This window comes from Carettochelys insculpta, chromosome 1, assembly GCF_033958435.1.
Source record: "Carettochelys insculpta isolate YL-2023 chromosome 1, ASM3395843v1, whole genome shotgun sequence".
Taxonomy (NCBI): Eukaryota; Metazoa; Chordata; order Testudines; family Carettochelyidae; genus Carettochelys; species Carettochelys insculpta.
The window spans coordinates 304,388,021-304,403,438 of record NC_134137.1 but is presented as its reverse complement, the minus strand read 5'-3'; the positions used below and the strand labels follow the sequence as shown (position 1 = coordinate 304,403,438).

The following is a 15,418-nucleotide window of genomic DNA, read 5'->3' as shown; positions in this document are numbered from 1 at the left end:
CTGGAAAAATGTTTCCAACATAGGGATCTGTAAACATGTGTATTTACTGTAAGCTGTGTGATTGTGTGACCACTTGGCAGAAATTCAAATGTCAACCAGCTGATTAGCAGAGTTCTCACAACTAGGATTTGTGTTGCTACTGGAAGTGCACATTTGCAAATGCCTTGGTACCCATAAAATTTTACTCAGAACATGGATAGAAAAGCTTAGAGGGAACACTGGTGAACATCCACATCACATCAGAGTTCTTGAATTCTATTGCAAATTTTCAGTTGTCAGTCTGTCTTCCCAATGAATTCACAGAACTGAACCATAAGAACATAAGAACGGCCATATTGGCTCAGACCAAAGGTCCATCTAGCCCACTATCCTGTCTGCCGACACCAGCCAATGCCAGGTGCCCCAGAGGAGGTGAACCAAAGACAATGATCAAGCGTTTGTCTCCTGCCATCCATCTCCCGCCTTCAACAAAAGGCTAGTCATCACACCTTACCCCTTGCTAATAGCCATCTATGGACCTAACCTCCAAATATTTATCGAGCTCTTTTTTAAACTCTGTTAGAGTCCTTGCCTTCACAGCATCCTCTGGTAAGGAGTCCCACAGGTTGACTGTGCGCTGTGTGAAGAAAAACTTTCTTTTATTAGTTTTGAACCTGCTACCCATTTATTTCATTTGGTGTCCTCTAGTTCTTATATTATGGGAACAAGTAAATAACTTTTCTGTATTCACTTTCTCCACACCATTCATGATTTTATATACCTATCATATTGCCCCTCAGTCTCCTCTTTTCTAGACTGAAAAGTCCCAGTCTCTCTAGCCTCTCCTCATATGGGACCCGTTCCAAACCCTTAATCATTTTAGTTGCCCTTTTCTGAACCTTTTCTAACGCCAATATATCTTTTTTGAGGTGAGGAGACCACATCTGCACGCAGTACTCAAGATGTGGGTGTACCATAATTTTATATAGGGGAAGTAAGATATTCTTTGTCTTATTTTCTATCCATTTTTAAATTATTCCTAACATCCTGATGCTTAATTTTATCCATAAAATTTCTATGATAGTTTGTACACTGTTAGTTACCTGGCTTCATTTTTTTCTCTATTTATGCAAGCAGTAATAATGCTTGTCCTGAAACACCATTCAGACAACCACGGGCCGTATCAATAATGCAAAAAGAAGAAAACTTGCAGAATCAAATGAAAATATGTATTGAATTCACCACAGAAGTCTAAACTCTTGTTGACACTTAGAACAATTATCAAAAATGAACGTACAATGGGGATGTAAAAGCACTAATCACTTATTACTGAACCACTTCTATAAAACAACTACAGAAAGATGATTTGAAAGCTGAAAAAAGTAAGACTGGAGCCCAGTATTAAATCTACATTACGTGTCTATCTTTGGAGGCAGCGAGGGCGGGATTTAAACATATGGGGTGCAACTACACTAGCCAGCTACTTTGAAGTAGCTGGTGAAACGTCGAAATAGCATACATCACACACTATTTCGATGCTGAAACTGACGTTCGGCAGCGAGACATCGAAACCACTATTCCTATCTGAAGATGGGAATAGCGCCCTACTTCGACGTTGAATGTCGAAGTAGGGCATGTGTAGACGATCCGCGCCACTACATCAAAATAGCAGGGTCCTCCATGGCGGCCATCAGCTGAGGGACTGAGAGACGCTCTGTCCAGCCCCTGCAGGGCTCTATGGTCGCCGCCTGCAGCAGCCCTTAGCCCAGGGCTTCTGGCTGCTGCTGCTGCTGCAGCTGGGGGTCCATGCTGTGTGCATGGGGTCTGCAACCAGTTGTCGGCTCTGTGGACTTCGCGCTGTGCAGGCCAAGTGTGTCTGGGAGGGGCCCTTTAAGGGAGTGGCTTGCTCTTGCCCCAGAAAGGCTAGTCCAGCCTGTGACCCCGTCCACAGGCTTTGCTGGTCCCTTATTTCGGCGGAGAGTGCTTGTGTGTGTGGATGCTCCACATTTCCTTCCAGGACAGCTCCTTTCAATGTTCTTACTTTGAAATAGGCTACTTCGACGTAGTGTGCTAGTGTAGACATAGCCATAGTGACATTTATTACTATTAGAAATATCAAGCTTTCAAAAAATATGACAGTACTCAAAAATGACATTCTATTCTGGTGCTTATACCGGATTAATCACTCTGGCGTGGACTTAAACATCATCAGACTTAAAAAAAAAATTACATCTGTACTTTCAAAGTTATGATGGCATATGGCCCGTTGACTACTGCTAGCAGCAAAAATCCCCAACTGCTGGACACAGGACACTAGTCAGAAAGGGCTCTGAGTTACCTGGGAAAGAATTCTCTGTAGTATCTAACTGGTGTGTCTTGTCCACAGGTTTAAGGTCTAAATGATCACCATATCTGGAGTCAGGAAGGAATTTTCTTCCCAGGCAAACTGGATGAGGCCCAAGGAGTTTTTTAGCTTCTTCTGCAGCATGGGGCATGGGTCACTTAGGCTACGTCTACACTAGCCCCAAACTTCGAAATGGCCATATAAATGGCCATTTCGAAGTTTACTAATGAAGCACTGAAATGCATATTCAGCACTTCATTATCATGCGGGCGGCTGCGGCACTTCGAAATTGACGTGGCTCGCCGCCACGCGGCTCATCCCAACGGGGCTTCTTTTTGAAAGGACCCCGCCTACTTCGAAGTGCTGTGGCTGCCCGCATGCTAATGAAGCACTGAATATGCATTTCAGCGCTTCATTAGTAAACTTCGAAATGGCCATTTGCGTGACCATTTCGAAGTTTGGGGCTAGTGTAGACACGGCCTTAGAGGTTTAAACTAACAAACAGTTAATTCTCTGTAACTTGAAGTCTCTAAAATCACAAGTTGAGGATTTCAGTAACTGAGCCAGAAAGATTAGGAATCTATTTCAGGAGTGCATAAGGTTCTATACCCTGCAACGTGCAGGAGGTCTGACTATTCGATCATGATAATACCCTCTGACCTTCAAGTCCATGAGTCTACAACTACCCTTATCTTCAGTTTGCATGAGAAAAATACAAAAAAAAGCCTGAAAGAGTGAGTGGTAGATGATCTGTCTTTCCTTCCAGATTAAGGATAAACTTTTGTTGCTGTTAAATATGAAGAGGTCACAAGCAATAACCAAAAATACACAAAAGCAGGCAATCTGTCCCTGACTTGTATTAAAAGTAACTATGGCAAAATGGGGAAGGAGGAGGGTCCAGCATCCTCTGCTGCTTGGAGCTCCAGGGGTCCCCTGCCCCCCACAGTAGCTTAAAATTACAGGGTGCCTGCTGCTACTGGCAGAAGCTTTGAGCCATAACATCTGTCTGTCATCACTGGGAGCTGTGGGGATGCCACCAATGCCCAGGAGCATAGAGGCAGGGTGGAGGGAAGTCCCACCAGCTGACAGGTCCTGTTCCACCATCCCAGAGCTGAAGCAAAAATGCCATGGAGGTTTCTGTAAGTCATATTCCATGACTTTTTGACTAAATTTTAGCCTTACTCATAACCTCAGAGGTGATAGACCTGTCTCTCCTTCTCTCTCTGGCTGTCTCCCGTATTTTCCCCAAAGCTTTCACCACTCTCCTGTGCCTTCTCTTGCACACTGACCCCTGTCCCTCACATAATCCATGTTTGTCCTTCATTATCATCTTGTTCTTCTTACAGTCTGCCCTCCAGCATTCCCTGGATTCCTCAGTTATTCACAGGTCCCTCACTGTTTCTGACTGCTCATGGCACAGGAAGGAATGAGGACTGATCAACTGAGGAAAAAGTAGCCTTATTTCTATACGCAAAAGCTCTGGGAAACAGTCATGTTAATGAGAGGAACCTGGCTTCAATTTCGCTGAAAGTAATGCAAGATGGGCAATGACTTGTGAAATGAAAACTTTTAAAAAGAGCACTCAACATCAGACTTCCAATATCATCATGAGATTTGGCAGTTCCATGAGGCCTTTAATCTTTGTAAAGTGTCCTGGCCAACATTCTGCTTCTAGCAAATCAGGTTCTAACATTCCAGTTTTTGAGCATTACTTTTGATCAACGGCTAAACAATAAGTCATGAATTCCATTTTACTAGACCAAATTAAATTCAGAAGTACAATCTAATTAGTAAAAAGATACGGAACAGACTAATTGCTGAAGACTCTGAATACAGTAAAGCAACAGATCACTGCAGAGCCTCAGGTGTCGATGGTCCTATCTGGTGCAGGCTCTCAGTGTCCAGAGTATCAGATCTGGCTAGGAGTGGGCAAGACTGTTTGGCCTGAGCTGGTGCCTGACTCCCCGATGGAGAGAATACTTCCCCTACGGCAGATGGCTACAAACTGTCATTTAGGCATATTTGGTGGCAATAACATGAGCTGTTTGGTGGTATTGCTCTGGAAAAGACATTTAAAAATCAGTGTTTATGGGAACTTAACTGCTGAAGTAGAGGGTTGCCAACCCTCCAGGAATTAAAAAGTAATATTTCATTAAAGATCATCATATGTGATGAATGCATTTAACCAAAATCAGCAATCTTACTGAAGTAATTTCTAGTATTAGTTAAATTATTTTGTCATCTTCCTCATTGAAATCCAATTGTAAAAAAAGATTTCTGTTTTAGTGATATGACAAATATTCCACTTGGATTAAATTCTTCTCTATTTCCCTGGTTTCTATTTACAAAAACTAGATCTGATTCACCAGTGAGGAAAATGGCTGTGCCTATATTCAGTGTGCCCTAACTTATAAGCAGCACTGTTTCCTGACCCCTTTTTCTCTCCCCGCCACCCAGCACTGAAATTAATATAAAATAAGGGTTCCTAGAACCTGACACTTAGAATAAAAGAAGTTACTAGGAATCAACTTGTAGCATCGTACAATTAACAAATAAATACAGTATAAGTTTAAAGTGTACAATACTACTGTTGTTGGTAAATAAAGTATTCTGCACACAATTTTGTTTGTTCCTTAATATCTAATCTTGTTCTACTTTAGTGTTATGCATTGCTATGTATACCTCTCTATTATCCAGCATATTTGACTATCCAGCCACCTCCTGGTCCCAGTGCTGCTGGAAATGAGTTTATCTGTAATAAAATTCATCTTGAAATTGAGACTACAAAGGGAGACCAACTGAGGAGATAAGTACAGAGAGCAGTGAAGAGTAGTGGTAAAATGTGATTAAACATAGGGTTTCAATGACCTTTAATTTTTCCAAATTGACATACTGCAGAACAATTTGTAGACAATTTTTCTTTCAAAATTTATTCAGCAACTTATCTTAATTGTTTTGTGTGGGTCTAAGTTTATCTTCCTTGTGAAAGCACTGATTTCCTTTAAGTAGCCAGACATTTCAATTTATAGGCTGTATTGGGAAATCCTGGGTCCAAGCAAAGAGGAGCTGAAATAAAATTATATTACGATGACCTAAAAGTTATAAATGGTTACTGTTGTTTGTCTTTTTTTAAAAAAATAGACTTGAATGATCAGCCAACTTGTGAAAAGCAGTTCTGTATGTGGAACATCAAAGCGCAGACTGAGGACTTATTATAAGCAGCTTTTCAAAAAATCTCTGAAGCTGAAAAATATCTAATTCATCAGGTTCCTTACAAATTTCATGCCAGAAACCATTTTGTCTAAACTGCATTTCGATTTTCTTTGTAGCATTTATAAAACTTGTTCTTGACCGCTCCTCCAGTTTAAATTCTTGAGTTACTGCCAAGGCTCTCAGAACCCTATAACTGCCATCTTCTATCTGTGGCTTGTAACTTTACCAGACAATAAAAGTAACAGCAGCACCACTTAAGGGAGTAACAGAAAATTTCATTATCTCAAATGATTATTTTCTGACAAATATGTAAAATAAATAGGAAAATCAATAAATTACACCAAACACTAGTTAAATGTTTCCATAAATGTGTTCTGAATTTCTATTTGCCCCATAAGTATAAGGGTTAACATGGCTGGTGGTCTGCCTTGTTGGGGTAGTACTGCCCTTAGCTCTTTAATGTAAATGTACAATGAGGTTTCTTTCGGGGACCGTCCCTGGGGCTTGAAGACCTCCCAGAGGCACCTCTCCGCTGGAGTCTGAGGTGTCTGACAACTATTTGGCAGGAAGAGTGGAACACTGAACATGGCATTCGTCGCTCTGATTTACCATCACAATGAGGTAAGACCTGCTGGAGGGATAGTGACAACATTTTCCAGGTCAAGCAACCACTGGTCCAAGAGGAAGGGCAAACGGACTATGTCCTAGGACCAGGAAGTGGTCAAACTAGGACCTCTCACCGAGTGATGCGTGACAGATTGTTCAGAGTGGGATGAGTCCCTGGCCAAGGACTAAAGGGAGCCAGCAGACCAAGAGGAGCCATGATCTTGAACAGGAATACATCAATCCAGAGAGAACTGCTGGTTTGAAGGGCTATCTCGACGTCTGCTGCCAATGGGAGAGTAAGCAGCAGCCAGGGTCCTCAGAGTGGTCTCTCAATCTGCATCGAGGTGAGAGGAAGGGTGGATACATGCCTCAACAGACAGACATATGCCAATACACCAAACTGCACTCCAACTTGTGCATAGGCTCTAACATGAGTTTTCCCTGATAACAGGGAACCACTGACAACACTAGGCTATCCTGTGCTGTCTGCAGAGCCTCAGGTGTTGATGGTCCTATCTGGTGCAGGCTCTCAGTGTCCAGAGTATCAGATCTGGCTAGGAGTGGGCAAGACTGTTTGGCCTGAGCTGGTGCCTGACTCCCCGCTGGAGAGACTGAGCCACCCAACATGTGTTGAAGCTCTCCTCCTGCCCTTCACTTCCCAATATGGGAGGTGCAAGATCTTCCCCTCCCAAGTGTCTCAATCTTCTTGGAGGGAGCTGGGGAGGGAGACTAATGCCAGCTGGAGGACAGTGCCAATGTCAGCACAGATTGTATAAGGAGTGCTCAGAGTCCAACATCCCTCTCTCTTATCATCCTGCATTTAAACTTAAAAATATGACACCCATCGCTAACAGGTCTGTCTCCCAGACAAAGCAGGCAGCTGATATGAGGATCTCTGATGGGCATAGAACACATATAGTGGTTGCATGATTTAAAGTTTCGGGAACACAGCATGCCCCTTCCCACTCAGGACCAACTACTAACTAACTTATACTAGCTACCAAGCGATAACCATAAACTATAACTGTTTTACAAGAAAAGAGGGGCATAAGGCAGGACAACATTAGCAGTGTTAGCACAAAGCAGCAAAAGTTTCCAGGACTGAAATAAATGAGGGTGTGGGGAGTATTTCTCACCCCTTATACTATGACATGGAATTGCCAGAGTGGCTCCCCTATGGATACTGCTACAGGAAAAACTTTTGGCACCAGTGCATGTGGTGAGCATGCCCCTCTCCCCCTGTAGAATGGGATTACGGAAGCACTAAAAGATGACCAGATTTCATAGCCCATGATGTGATTTTCATGACTGCTAACTTGGTAGGGCCTTAACCACTGAAGTAAAGAGTGAGTTAGTAAATGCTGTGCTTGGGCAGTAAGTTTTTGCAATTGCAACATATATATGGAGATACACATCTCATAGAGCTGGAAAGGACCTTGGTAGGTCATCCAATCCAGTCCCCTGCCCTCTTGGAAGGACCAAGCACCATCCCCCCCTCCTTTTTTTTTTTTTAAATGTACTTGGCCCCCTCAAGGATTGAGCTCACAGTCCTGGGTTTAGCAGGCCAATGCTCAAACCGCTGAGCTATCCCCTCCCCAAACAAGAAGGGAAGCGGGAAACATTCTCCTTCTCTCTAAACATCACACAGTAAAGTGTATACGATTATTTCACAGAATGTGCAGTATTTAGAACCATCTGAAAGAAAACAGAGATTTCACTTCTTATTATAGAATTGAGGAATAGACTGCATAATCAATTGAAAGTCACTATTCAAAACATTTTCTAATCTAATTTCTTAGAGATGGTCAAAAGTCGTCATTTTAAGGGTCACAAATCAAAAGGGGCCTTCTGTCAACATAACTCAGGAAGCATCTACACAGAAAGTGTTCTGGCGGCAGAGCCTCAACAGAACTCTGGATTTGTCCCAACAGTGTTATCCCTCCAAAATGTGAGGAATAACACTTCTGTTAACAGAATTTTGTCAGAGTGCCTGTGTAGACACTTCTGTCAACAGAAATGGCTTCTGGTTCACTGGACAGCCCTGTCTGCAGAGCTTCCAGTCAGCCATTCTTTTGACAGAGGCCAGGGCAGTCTGGTAGCTCTCTGCTAACAGCACGGATTGCTCTGTTGATCTGCTTTTGTGTGTAGATGAACTCTGTCAACAGATGTTACTGTCAACAGATGCTTCTAGTGTAGACGTAGCCTTAGTTTTAAGATTTCAGATTAAAATGTGACAACATATTGTTAATAGAATGGCTTGGTATTTAACTGGAAGAACACGAGACTTAAAGACTGCTTAGCCTTACAGAGGGATTTAATTCTAAAAGACTGTCAGGATTGTTAGCCCACAACAGCAGTGGAAATGCTGGGAACTGAGGTAAGGAAAAAAAGCAGCCAAATCTGCACAATATTTTAAAACAAATATAAGACATGGAATTATGGTTTGACAAGATGCAAATTAAAAGTACTTTTACAAGGTCAGAGCAATAACATCCCAAACCCAATGTATTCTCTATAAAATGGACCTGAACTCTGCAGAACTTCTGCTTGCATCAGACCACATCAGCTTTGATTATATTTGAAAATGTTGCTCTGTACTGTTAATTTAAAAATGAAGGACTGGATGCTTCTTTGATAGGCCATTGAATATGCAGCAAATTCTGTGGCTACAGAATACAAGAATGAAGCCTCAATTTTTCCCTTGGCTTCTACTCTTTTTATACAAAAAAAGATATGCTAAAGGTGTTAGAAGTGAGAAGTCAGACCAGAAAATGAGAGGTAAGCTTCTAAATCAACCTTAACTCTTCTAACAATTCTCATGCATATTCCTTAAACTATGTTTGTCAATTATTAATCAAAATACAGTATACAATAATAGCAGCTGGAATATTTATACAACCCTTACCTACAGCTCAGTATACAGCATTCACAAAAGTCATGTTTGAAGAAAACAGTTTAAATAATGTTAACATTATGAACATTCAAAGTCAAATATCCCATAGCTAGAGACAGGTCAGAATTCTAAAGATGGTCCCATGTTAAATGATAAGTTTCAGTGTCATAGCTTTATACGTTTAAAGTGGGGTAGCCTCCCTTTTTTCATCAGGGGCCACATGGCAATTTTTTATATTTCTGAGGGCAGAACAAAAAAAGCCTCAAACCTGCCCTCCACCCATCCTCAAGCTTAACCCTTCTCAGCCCCAAACCACCCTCCCCACTCCCAGGCTTAACCCCTTTTAGACCCAAACCACCCACCACCTCACACAGGAACTCCATGTGCTTCCACTGCTCCTTCTCTGTGGCCACTGCCGTCTCCTCAGTGCAGCTGTGCAGCTCCCCACAGCCCCCCTACTGCCTTCACCCCATCTGAAGTGTGGACAGCTCCCTACCCTGCTGTGCTAAAATAATGAAACTCAATTTAACTGATTTAATGGCCAGAGCCCTCCCGCCACCCTGCTGGATGTTAAACCAATTAAACTGAATTCCATTATTGGAGAGCGGCAGGCCAAGGAGCTGGAGGAGGAGGAGTCAGCGACAGCAGTGTCCAGAGCCACAAATAGCTCCTTAAACAGCCACGTGCAGCTCTGGAGCCACAGGATGCCAACCACTTGCCCTACGGCCAGCTTTCAAAATGGTGCTGCTGCCAGCTCCATGGGCCAGATGAAAAAGCTCTGTTGCCCCAATTCTGGCTCGTGGGCCTGTGTTGGCTACCCTTGGTTTAAAGCTTTAAAATTACTTGAGTCCTAAAATTATGCTTAAGTGTTCCAAAACAATTCAATTCCTAGCTAAAATGTTGCAGGGAAATTCCCAGCCTACAAGGAATTAAATTATTAAGCTATCCACAAATCTAAATGAAAGAGTAATGCAGCATGTTAGCATCTAAACTATAATTGAACTATGATGAACATTTTCCTCCATTCAGCAAGAAGACTAGTTTTTGTGAAACTCTGATGCTGGAATCTGCTTTTCTGGACACAGCACCTTAGGTCTGCCTCTGACAAGTAATATAGTTTCCAGTGCAAATAGCTTTTATTGTCCTGGCTCATATCATATACTCATTTTTCTTTCTTAAAAAGTATTATTCTCTTCCCTTGTCTAGATTCTCTTCATGCAGGTGTCTATTTCTCAGTTTGCTTACTGTACCTGGCTACTCTATTCCATGCACTGCTGAAGTGATTCAGCTGGAGGTATCAATGTTTGGAAAAGGTAAGAAGTACTTCTTTGATGGACAATGAGTGTGCTGTTCAGCTAGTCTAGTCCTGGGTAAAAATGAGGTTCTGGACAATATTTAGTAATAGTAGAGCATGAAACTTTATTTGAGAAGTTTGTTAATGAAATCTCTCAAGCTTCCATCCACTCTGCCTCCAACTTTCTGAATCTAACACACTTGCCTTCATCAACCGATTTAAGAAAAAATGTTTAGTTGCCAGCCCACTTAAAGTTTCTTAAAAAGTGCTTCCTAATTTGGGGCTTGATTTACTGCTGTATTACTTTAGTTTTACATTCATGTAATACATTTGAAATTACCACAATCACATATTGAAATACAATTCCACAGAAAGAAATACTGATGGACTAAGTAACGTACATTGTAGCAAGAAGAAAGAATAATTACAGATCTGAGGGCAAAAAAGAATTTGCACTGGAGACTGATGAACAAAGGAAATATGAACACACAATCCATTAGGCTTGTAGAAAAGACACAAGAGCAGCAAAAAGAGAGGACAGAATGAATCATTTAACCAAATTGGTTGAGCAATGGGTAATGAGACTTATACAAACACAAGAGGGAAAATTAGAGAACTGGGGGACTAAAATAAGATGGAGCCTTATTTCCCAGTGCGTTACTTCAATGTTTCAGTCAACACAAATGTAGCCTTTTGTGCCATAACATAGCACACTTTAAGATGTGACAGCTCCTTCCACCCATACTCATTAGAGATGCTGAAGCTTTCACCCCTTGCAAGAAGAATGCATTAATTTCCCTGACTATAGTTTCTTGAAGGCTAATAATCTTGCACTGGGTGTTTATAGAAACTCATTTCTATTACGAATAATTCAAATAGATTGTGCTCTCCAGTGAACCTTCCCTGTGCTATTATCAAAATTATTAGTAACCTCCAGTTTAGGTATTTTTTTGAGAAAAATGTAGAAGACTCAAAGTTAGTGCAGCATTAGTCACAGCACATTATGTTTCCAGAAAAACGGAAGAGATGAAGCTAAGGGTGTTGACAAGGCAGAAATAACTCCCACAACTAAGATACTGTCACACTGGCCTAATCGTCAGTTAGAAATCATATGAATACAGCAAATTCTAGTTACCTACACCCAGGACGCAAGAAAAGGAGAGGCTCTACTGAGCAAACAACCAATAAAATATTTTAAAATCTATCATTAAAGCCTCTAGTTCATTTATAGACTAGAAGACATTTTTACACACACACACACACACACACACACACACCCCCGGTAAAGGAACTGGTACTGAAACATACCAACAAGCTATGAATTAGAAAGTACTCGTAAGAGGTATTTATACCCCAACAAGATGTGTTCTTATAACTGAAAGAAAGAATTTTAAAACAACATAACAAAATCTGCTTCAAGAGATCACAGCTGAATTAACAATACCCAACAAGTACCTCAGTTTCTTTTCTATTTGTTCCTTCTTCTGAATCAGACTGGTGTTCCTGTTCATTTTCATCACCCTGGAGAAAATAATAGTAATAAAAATAGTAAACTTAAAAATGCTGTTGGGAATTCCTAAATATTTTATGTTTTGGAGATCAGAATTCATGAGTGGACTGTTCTACATTACTGTTTATGTTGATGTCACTTACATTGCTCAGTGGTGCAAAAAAGACACCACCGATTCACAGCAACCTAATGTCTATCCACAACAGTGCATACTGATCATGATACTATAGGGGCAAGAAGTGGGTGGCAGCAAGGAGGGGAGCCTAGCCAGCAGGATGGCGGCCCTCCAGGTAAGCCTGGAGGCCTGACCTCCACTTGTCTGGCAAATTCCCTCACTCAGGTCCCAAAGGTGTTGGACCACGAATGCACAACCTGTTAGCTTGTTGTTCTATATACATCTGCAATAACCAAATATATCAGCAAAAGTCACTTAAAGCATCACGGGCGTAGGGCAGGGGTCTCAAACTTAATTTACCTGAGTATCATTGCCAGTCCTCAAATCCCCCTAGTGGATCAGCAGGCACCCCCCCTTGGCAGGGCTCCGGGAAAGTGAGGGTGTCTATGCATTTCCCCTCAACCTGCCTGCTGGCTCCTTCTGGCACTACCTACTGCTCCTGGGTGATTTAAAACCCACTGGGGACCCCTGCTGCCACCAGCAGCAGCACAGCAGGGCTGGAATGGCTTTTGTCTGCTCTGCTGTCATATCCCTGTGGCCCGGGGAAGGGGGGAGGTGTACGCGGAGCCGTCCCATACATAGGGGTAAGCTGTGAAACTATTAATTCATTTTGTGCAACTTACTAGATATCAGTGATGCCAACTCTCCTGATCTGATCACAAGCCTCCTGATAATTGGGCTTTTTTTTAAATTGTGGAAAGCCCCAGCCATGTCCTCCTAGTGGAATCCCCCAGCCCCTGCCTGGGGCAACTGAAAACAAAACCCTTTGGCTCTGGTCCACTGGCTGCAGAAACATGTTAGCGCAAGTGGCTCTCTGACCAGAGCTCTTTGCATTGTGACCAAGCAGTGTCCTCTGTGGCTGGAATGATATGGACGCTGGAGCCTATGTGCATGGGCAAGTCCCTATGCACCGCCTGCCCCCTCCAAGGCAGGCAGCTGCATGGGCCTCATTAAAGAATTTTTTAGAAGTATTTCACAGGCCAGATTGGGGAAGTGCTTGTGCTGTAGATGGCCTATGGGCTGGGAGTTTGGCACTCCTGGCCTAGGGGTTTAACAACTTCTGTGGCCACTCATGCAAACTCAATAGCTACCTTTACAGGAATAATGTCATAAGTATTGGCCATCTAATTCTACGCATTAAAGTCTAAATGGCCTGGAAAGAAACCCCAGACAATACAGACCTCAAGTATCCATGCTACCTCAATACACTAACACTTTACATACAGAAAAAAACATGTTACAAGCAAGACTGCAACTATTTTTGGAAGAACTCTCTAGTACATGCATAGCTGAATCAATCTCATGATGATGCATCTCTTAGGTTTTCCAGAAAGAACAGTGGTAAAACATATAAAACTTTAAGCTATTCCCCATTATTTTAATGCAACGTTTAATATAAGTTCTAAATGTTGTGAAACAGAAACATGTTACAGCTGTTTTAGCAGTTTCTCACATCCTGAGTCCAAAAGGAAACGCCTGTAGATCTTCGTTTTTCTCTTGGACGACGCCTTTCTCTTATTGATTTTGACTGTGATTTATCTTCTTCCTTTTCTTCTTCTTTTTTCCGGCCTTCTGTTGAGAATAAAATATTTAAAGTATGACAAATCCTATGATAATCTGTGATATACAATTGACATTTTACTATTAGATGCTGGAGCTAGAAATTTAGTAGCCAGTTTTACAAATTATGTGGTAACAGACCTCTGCTAAGAGCACAGCTGTATAATATGCTGTAAATTCCAGTAAAGTGGTCTGGTAAGAATTGCATATCTCATTTGTTTTCTGTTACATTCTACCTCAGCTTCCAAATGAAAATATTTTAATACAATAGTAAGACTTCTGACAACGATCTAGATGTTTGTGCTAAGATTCAAGCTTTACAACATTGGTGTACTTTATTATAGGGACATAATAAAAAACAACTAGGCCACACTTCGTCACAGAAATATTTCTTTAGTACAGAATCAAGAATACAGTGCAATTCATTTAACTTTTCATTTAAAAAAAATCTTTTATTTTAGGACAATGTACTGAAATTTCCTGGATTTTATTAAGATTGTACTAAGGCAAGGGGTGTCCAACAGGCGGCCCACAGAGCCTTTACTGGGCCCACAGGGTCTGCTGCTGTGGTGCGACCAGCTTTCATGGGGTTTGTCCTGGGGGGGTGGGGCAGGGGGGAGACAGAGACCCAACATCCAGAGCACTGAGCCCCGGCTGGGATGCAGGGCCAGTGGGAGAGCCTTGGCACTCGGAGCACTGAGTCAATGCTGGCCTCAGGGGCAGGGCCCTGCCTGGGATGTGGGGCTGGCAGCAGAGTGGTTTGGGGCTGCGAGGGAGGTTAAGCCTGGGGGTAGGGCAGGGAACAGTTTGGGGCTGTGAGGGGTTTCAGGCTGAGGGCAGAAGGGCAGTTTGGGAATGTGGTGGGGGTCTTAGGCTGGAGGTGGATTGGAACTGTGGGGGGTTTAAAGCAGGGGTCTAGGAGTGGTTTGAGGCAGCGGGGGGTGGGCAGGTGTCTAAGCCTGGGGGTGGGGCAGTGTGGTTTGGTGCTGTGAGGGATTTAAGCCAAGGGTGGGGGAGTGGTTTGGGGCTATTTTGTGTTTGCCCCCCACCCACCAACACAAAAAATTGCCCTGTGGCCACCAATGAAAAAAGGTGGGAAACCCCTATAGTAAAGATTTCTTTCTTCTCTGGTGGAAAAATTTAGTTCAGCATTGGCTTTACTGAATTCTGACTTTTCACCTCCCACATGCTTTCAACGATATGTTCAAAATAAAAATTAATCAGGGTTGCACAAACATATACCTCCTCCAATGTGTTTTTAATCTGTTTACTTCTATCAGCACAACAAATCATACAGAGCCATGTGTAAACACTGTAGTAAGTACTACACTAACTTATATTTGTGCTCCCAGTCTTCAGTTTAAAATGGAGCTCTTAGAAGGTGAACCAAGGATGAAGTGTGGGGGGAGAGGGCAGGAGGAGGAAGAAATATTTTAGGTGAATTGCACCCCTTTGCTTTAATTTTGGCTTTCTTGAACAGCATTTTTTTCTTCACACCAAACTCCATCACAAAATAGCAATGTAACCGCTGTGTGCAAGAATCCTCCTCATGTTTCAGTTTAGAATCTGCCATCAAGAACAAGCCTCTAGAATTGCAACATACTACTACGGAAACAATTCAAATTCAGAATCATTTCACAAATAGAGGGAAGTATATATTATGTATTAGGAGTCACCACTTGGAGACAGTTGCTAGTGACTACTTCAAAAGCTAAGAACCTAGGAAGAAGCAATGTTTAAAGTGGAATTAAGAAATCCCTTCTCATAACACATGCGGTTTAACACCTTCTATAGAGACAAAAGATCTTTAATAAATAAGAAAAGAAAGGTCAAAACATATAGTC

General features: G+C 42.1%; 1 protein-coding gene across 9 annotated transcripts in view; it reads right to left on the bottom strand.

Moving 5' to 3' along the window:
- PPP1R12A (protein phosphatase 1 regulatory subunit 12A) overlaps positions 1 to 15,418 on the bottom strand; it is a 227,127-nt gene that overhangs the window by 23,098 nt on the left and 188,611 nt on the right. For all 9 annotated transcript variants that reach the window (XM_075012396.1, XM_075012414.1, XM_075012338.1 and 6 more), the window contains 2 exons: positions 13,468 to 13,586; positions 11,785 to 11,850 (listed from right to left, as the gene is read on the bottom strand). In XM_075012396.1, coding sequence (XP_074868497.1) covers positions 11,785 to 11,850; positions 13,468 to 13,586 — 185 coding nt within the window. The remainder of the gene's footprint in view (positions 1 to 11,784; positions 11,851 to 13,467; positions 13,587 to 15,418) is intronic.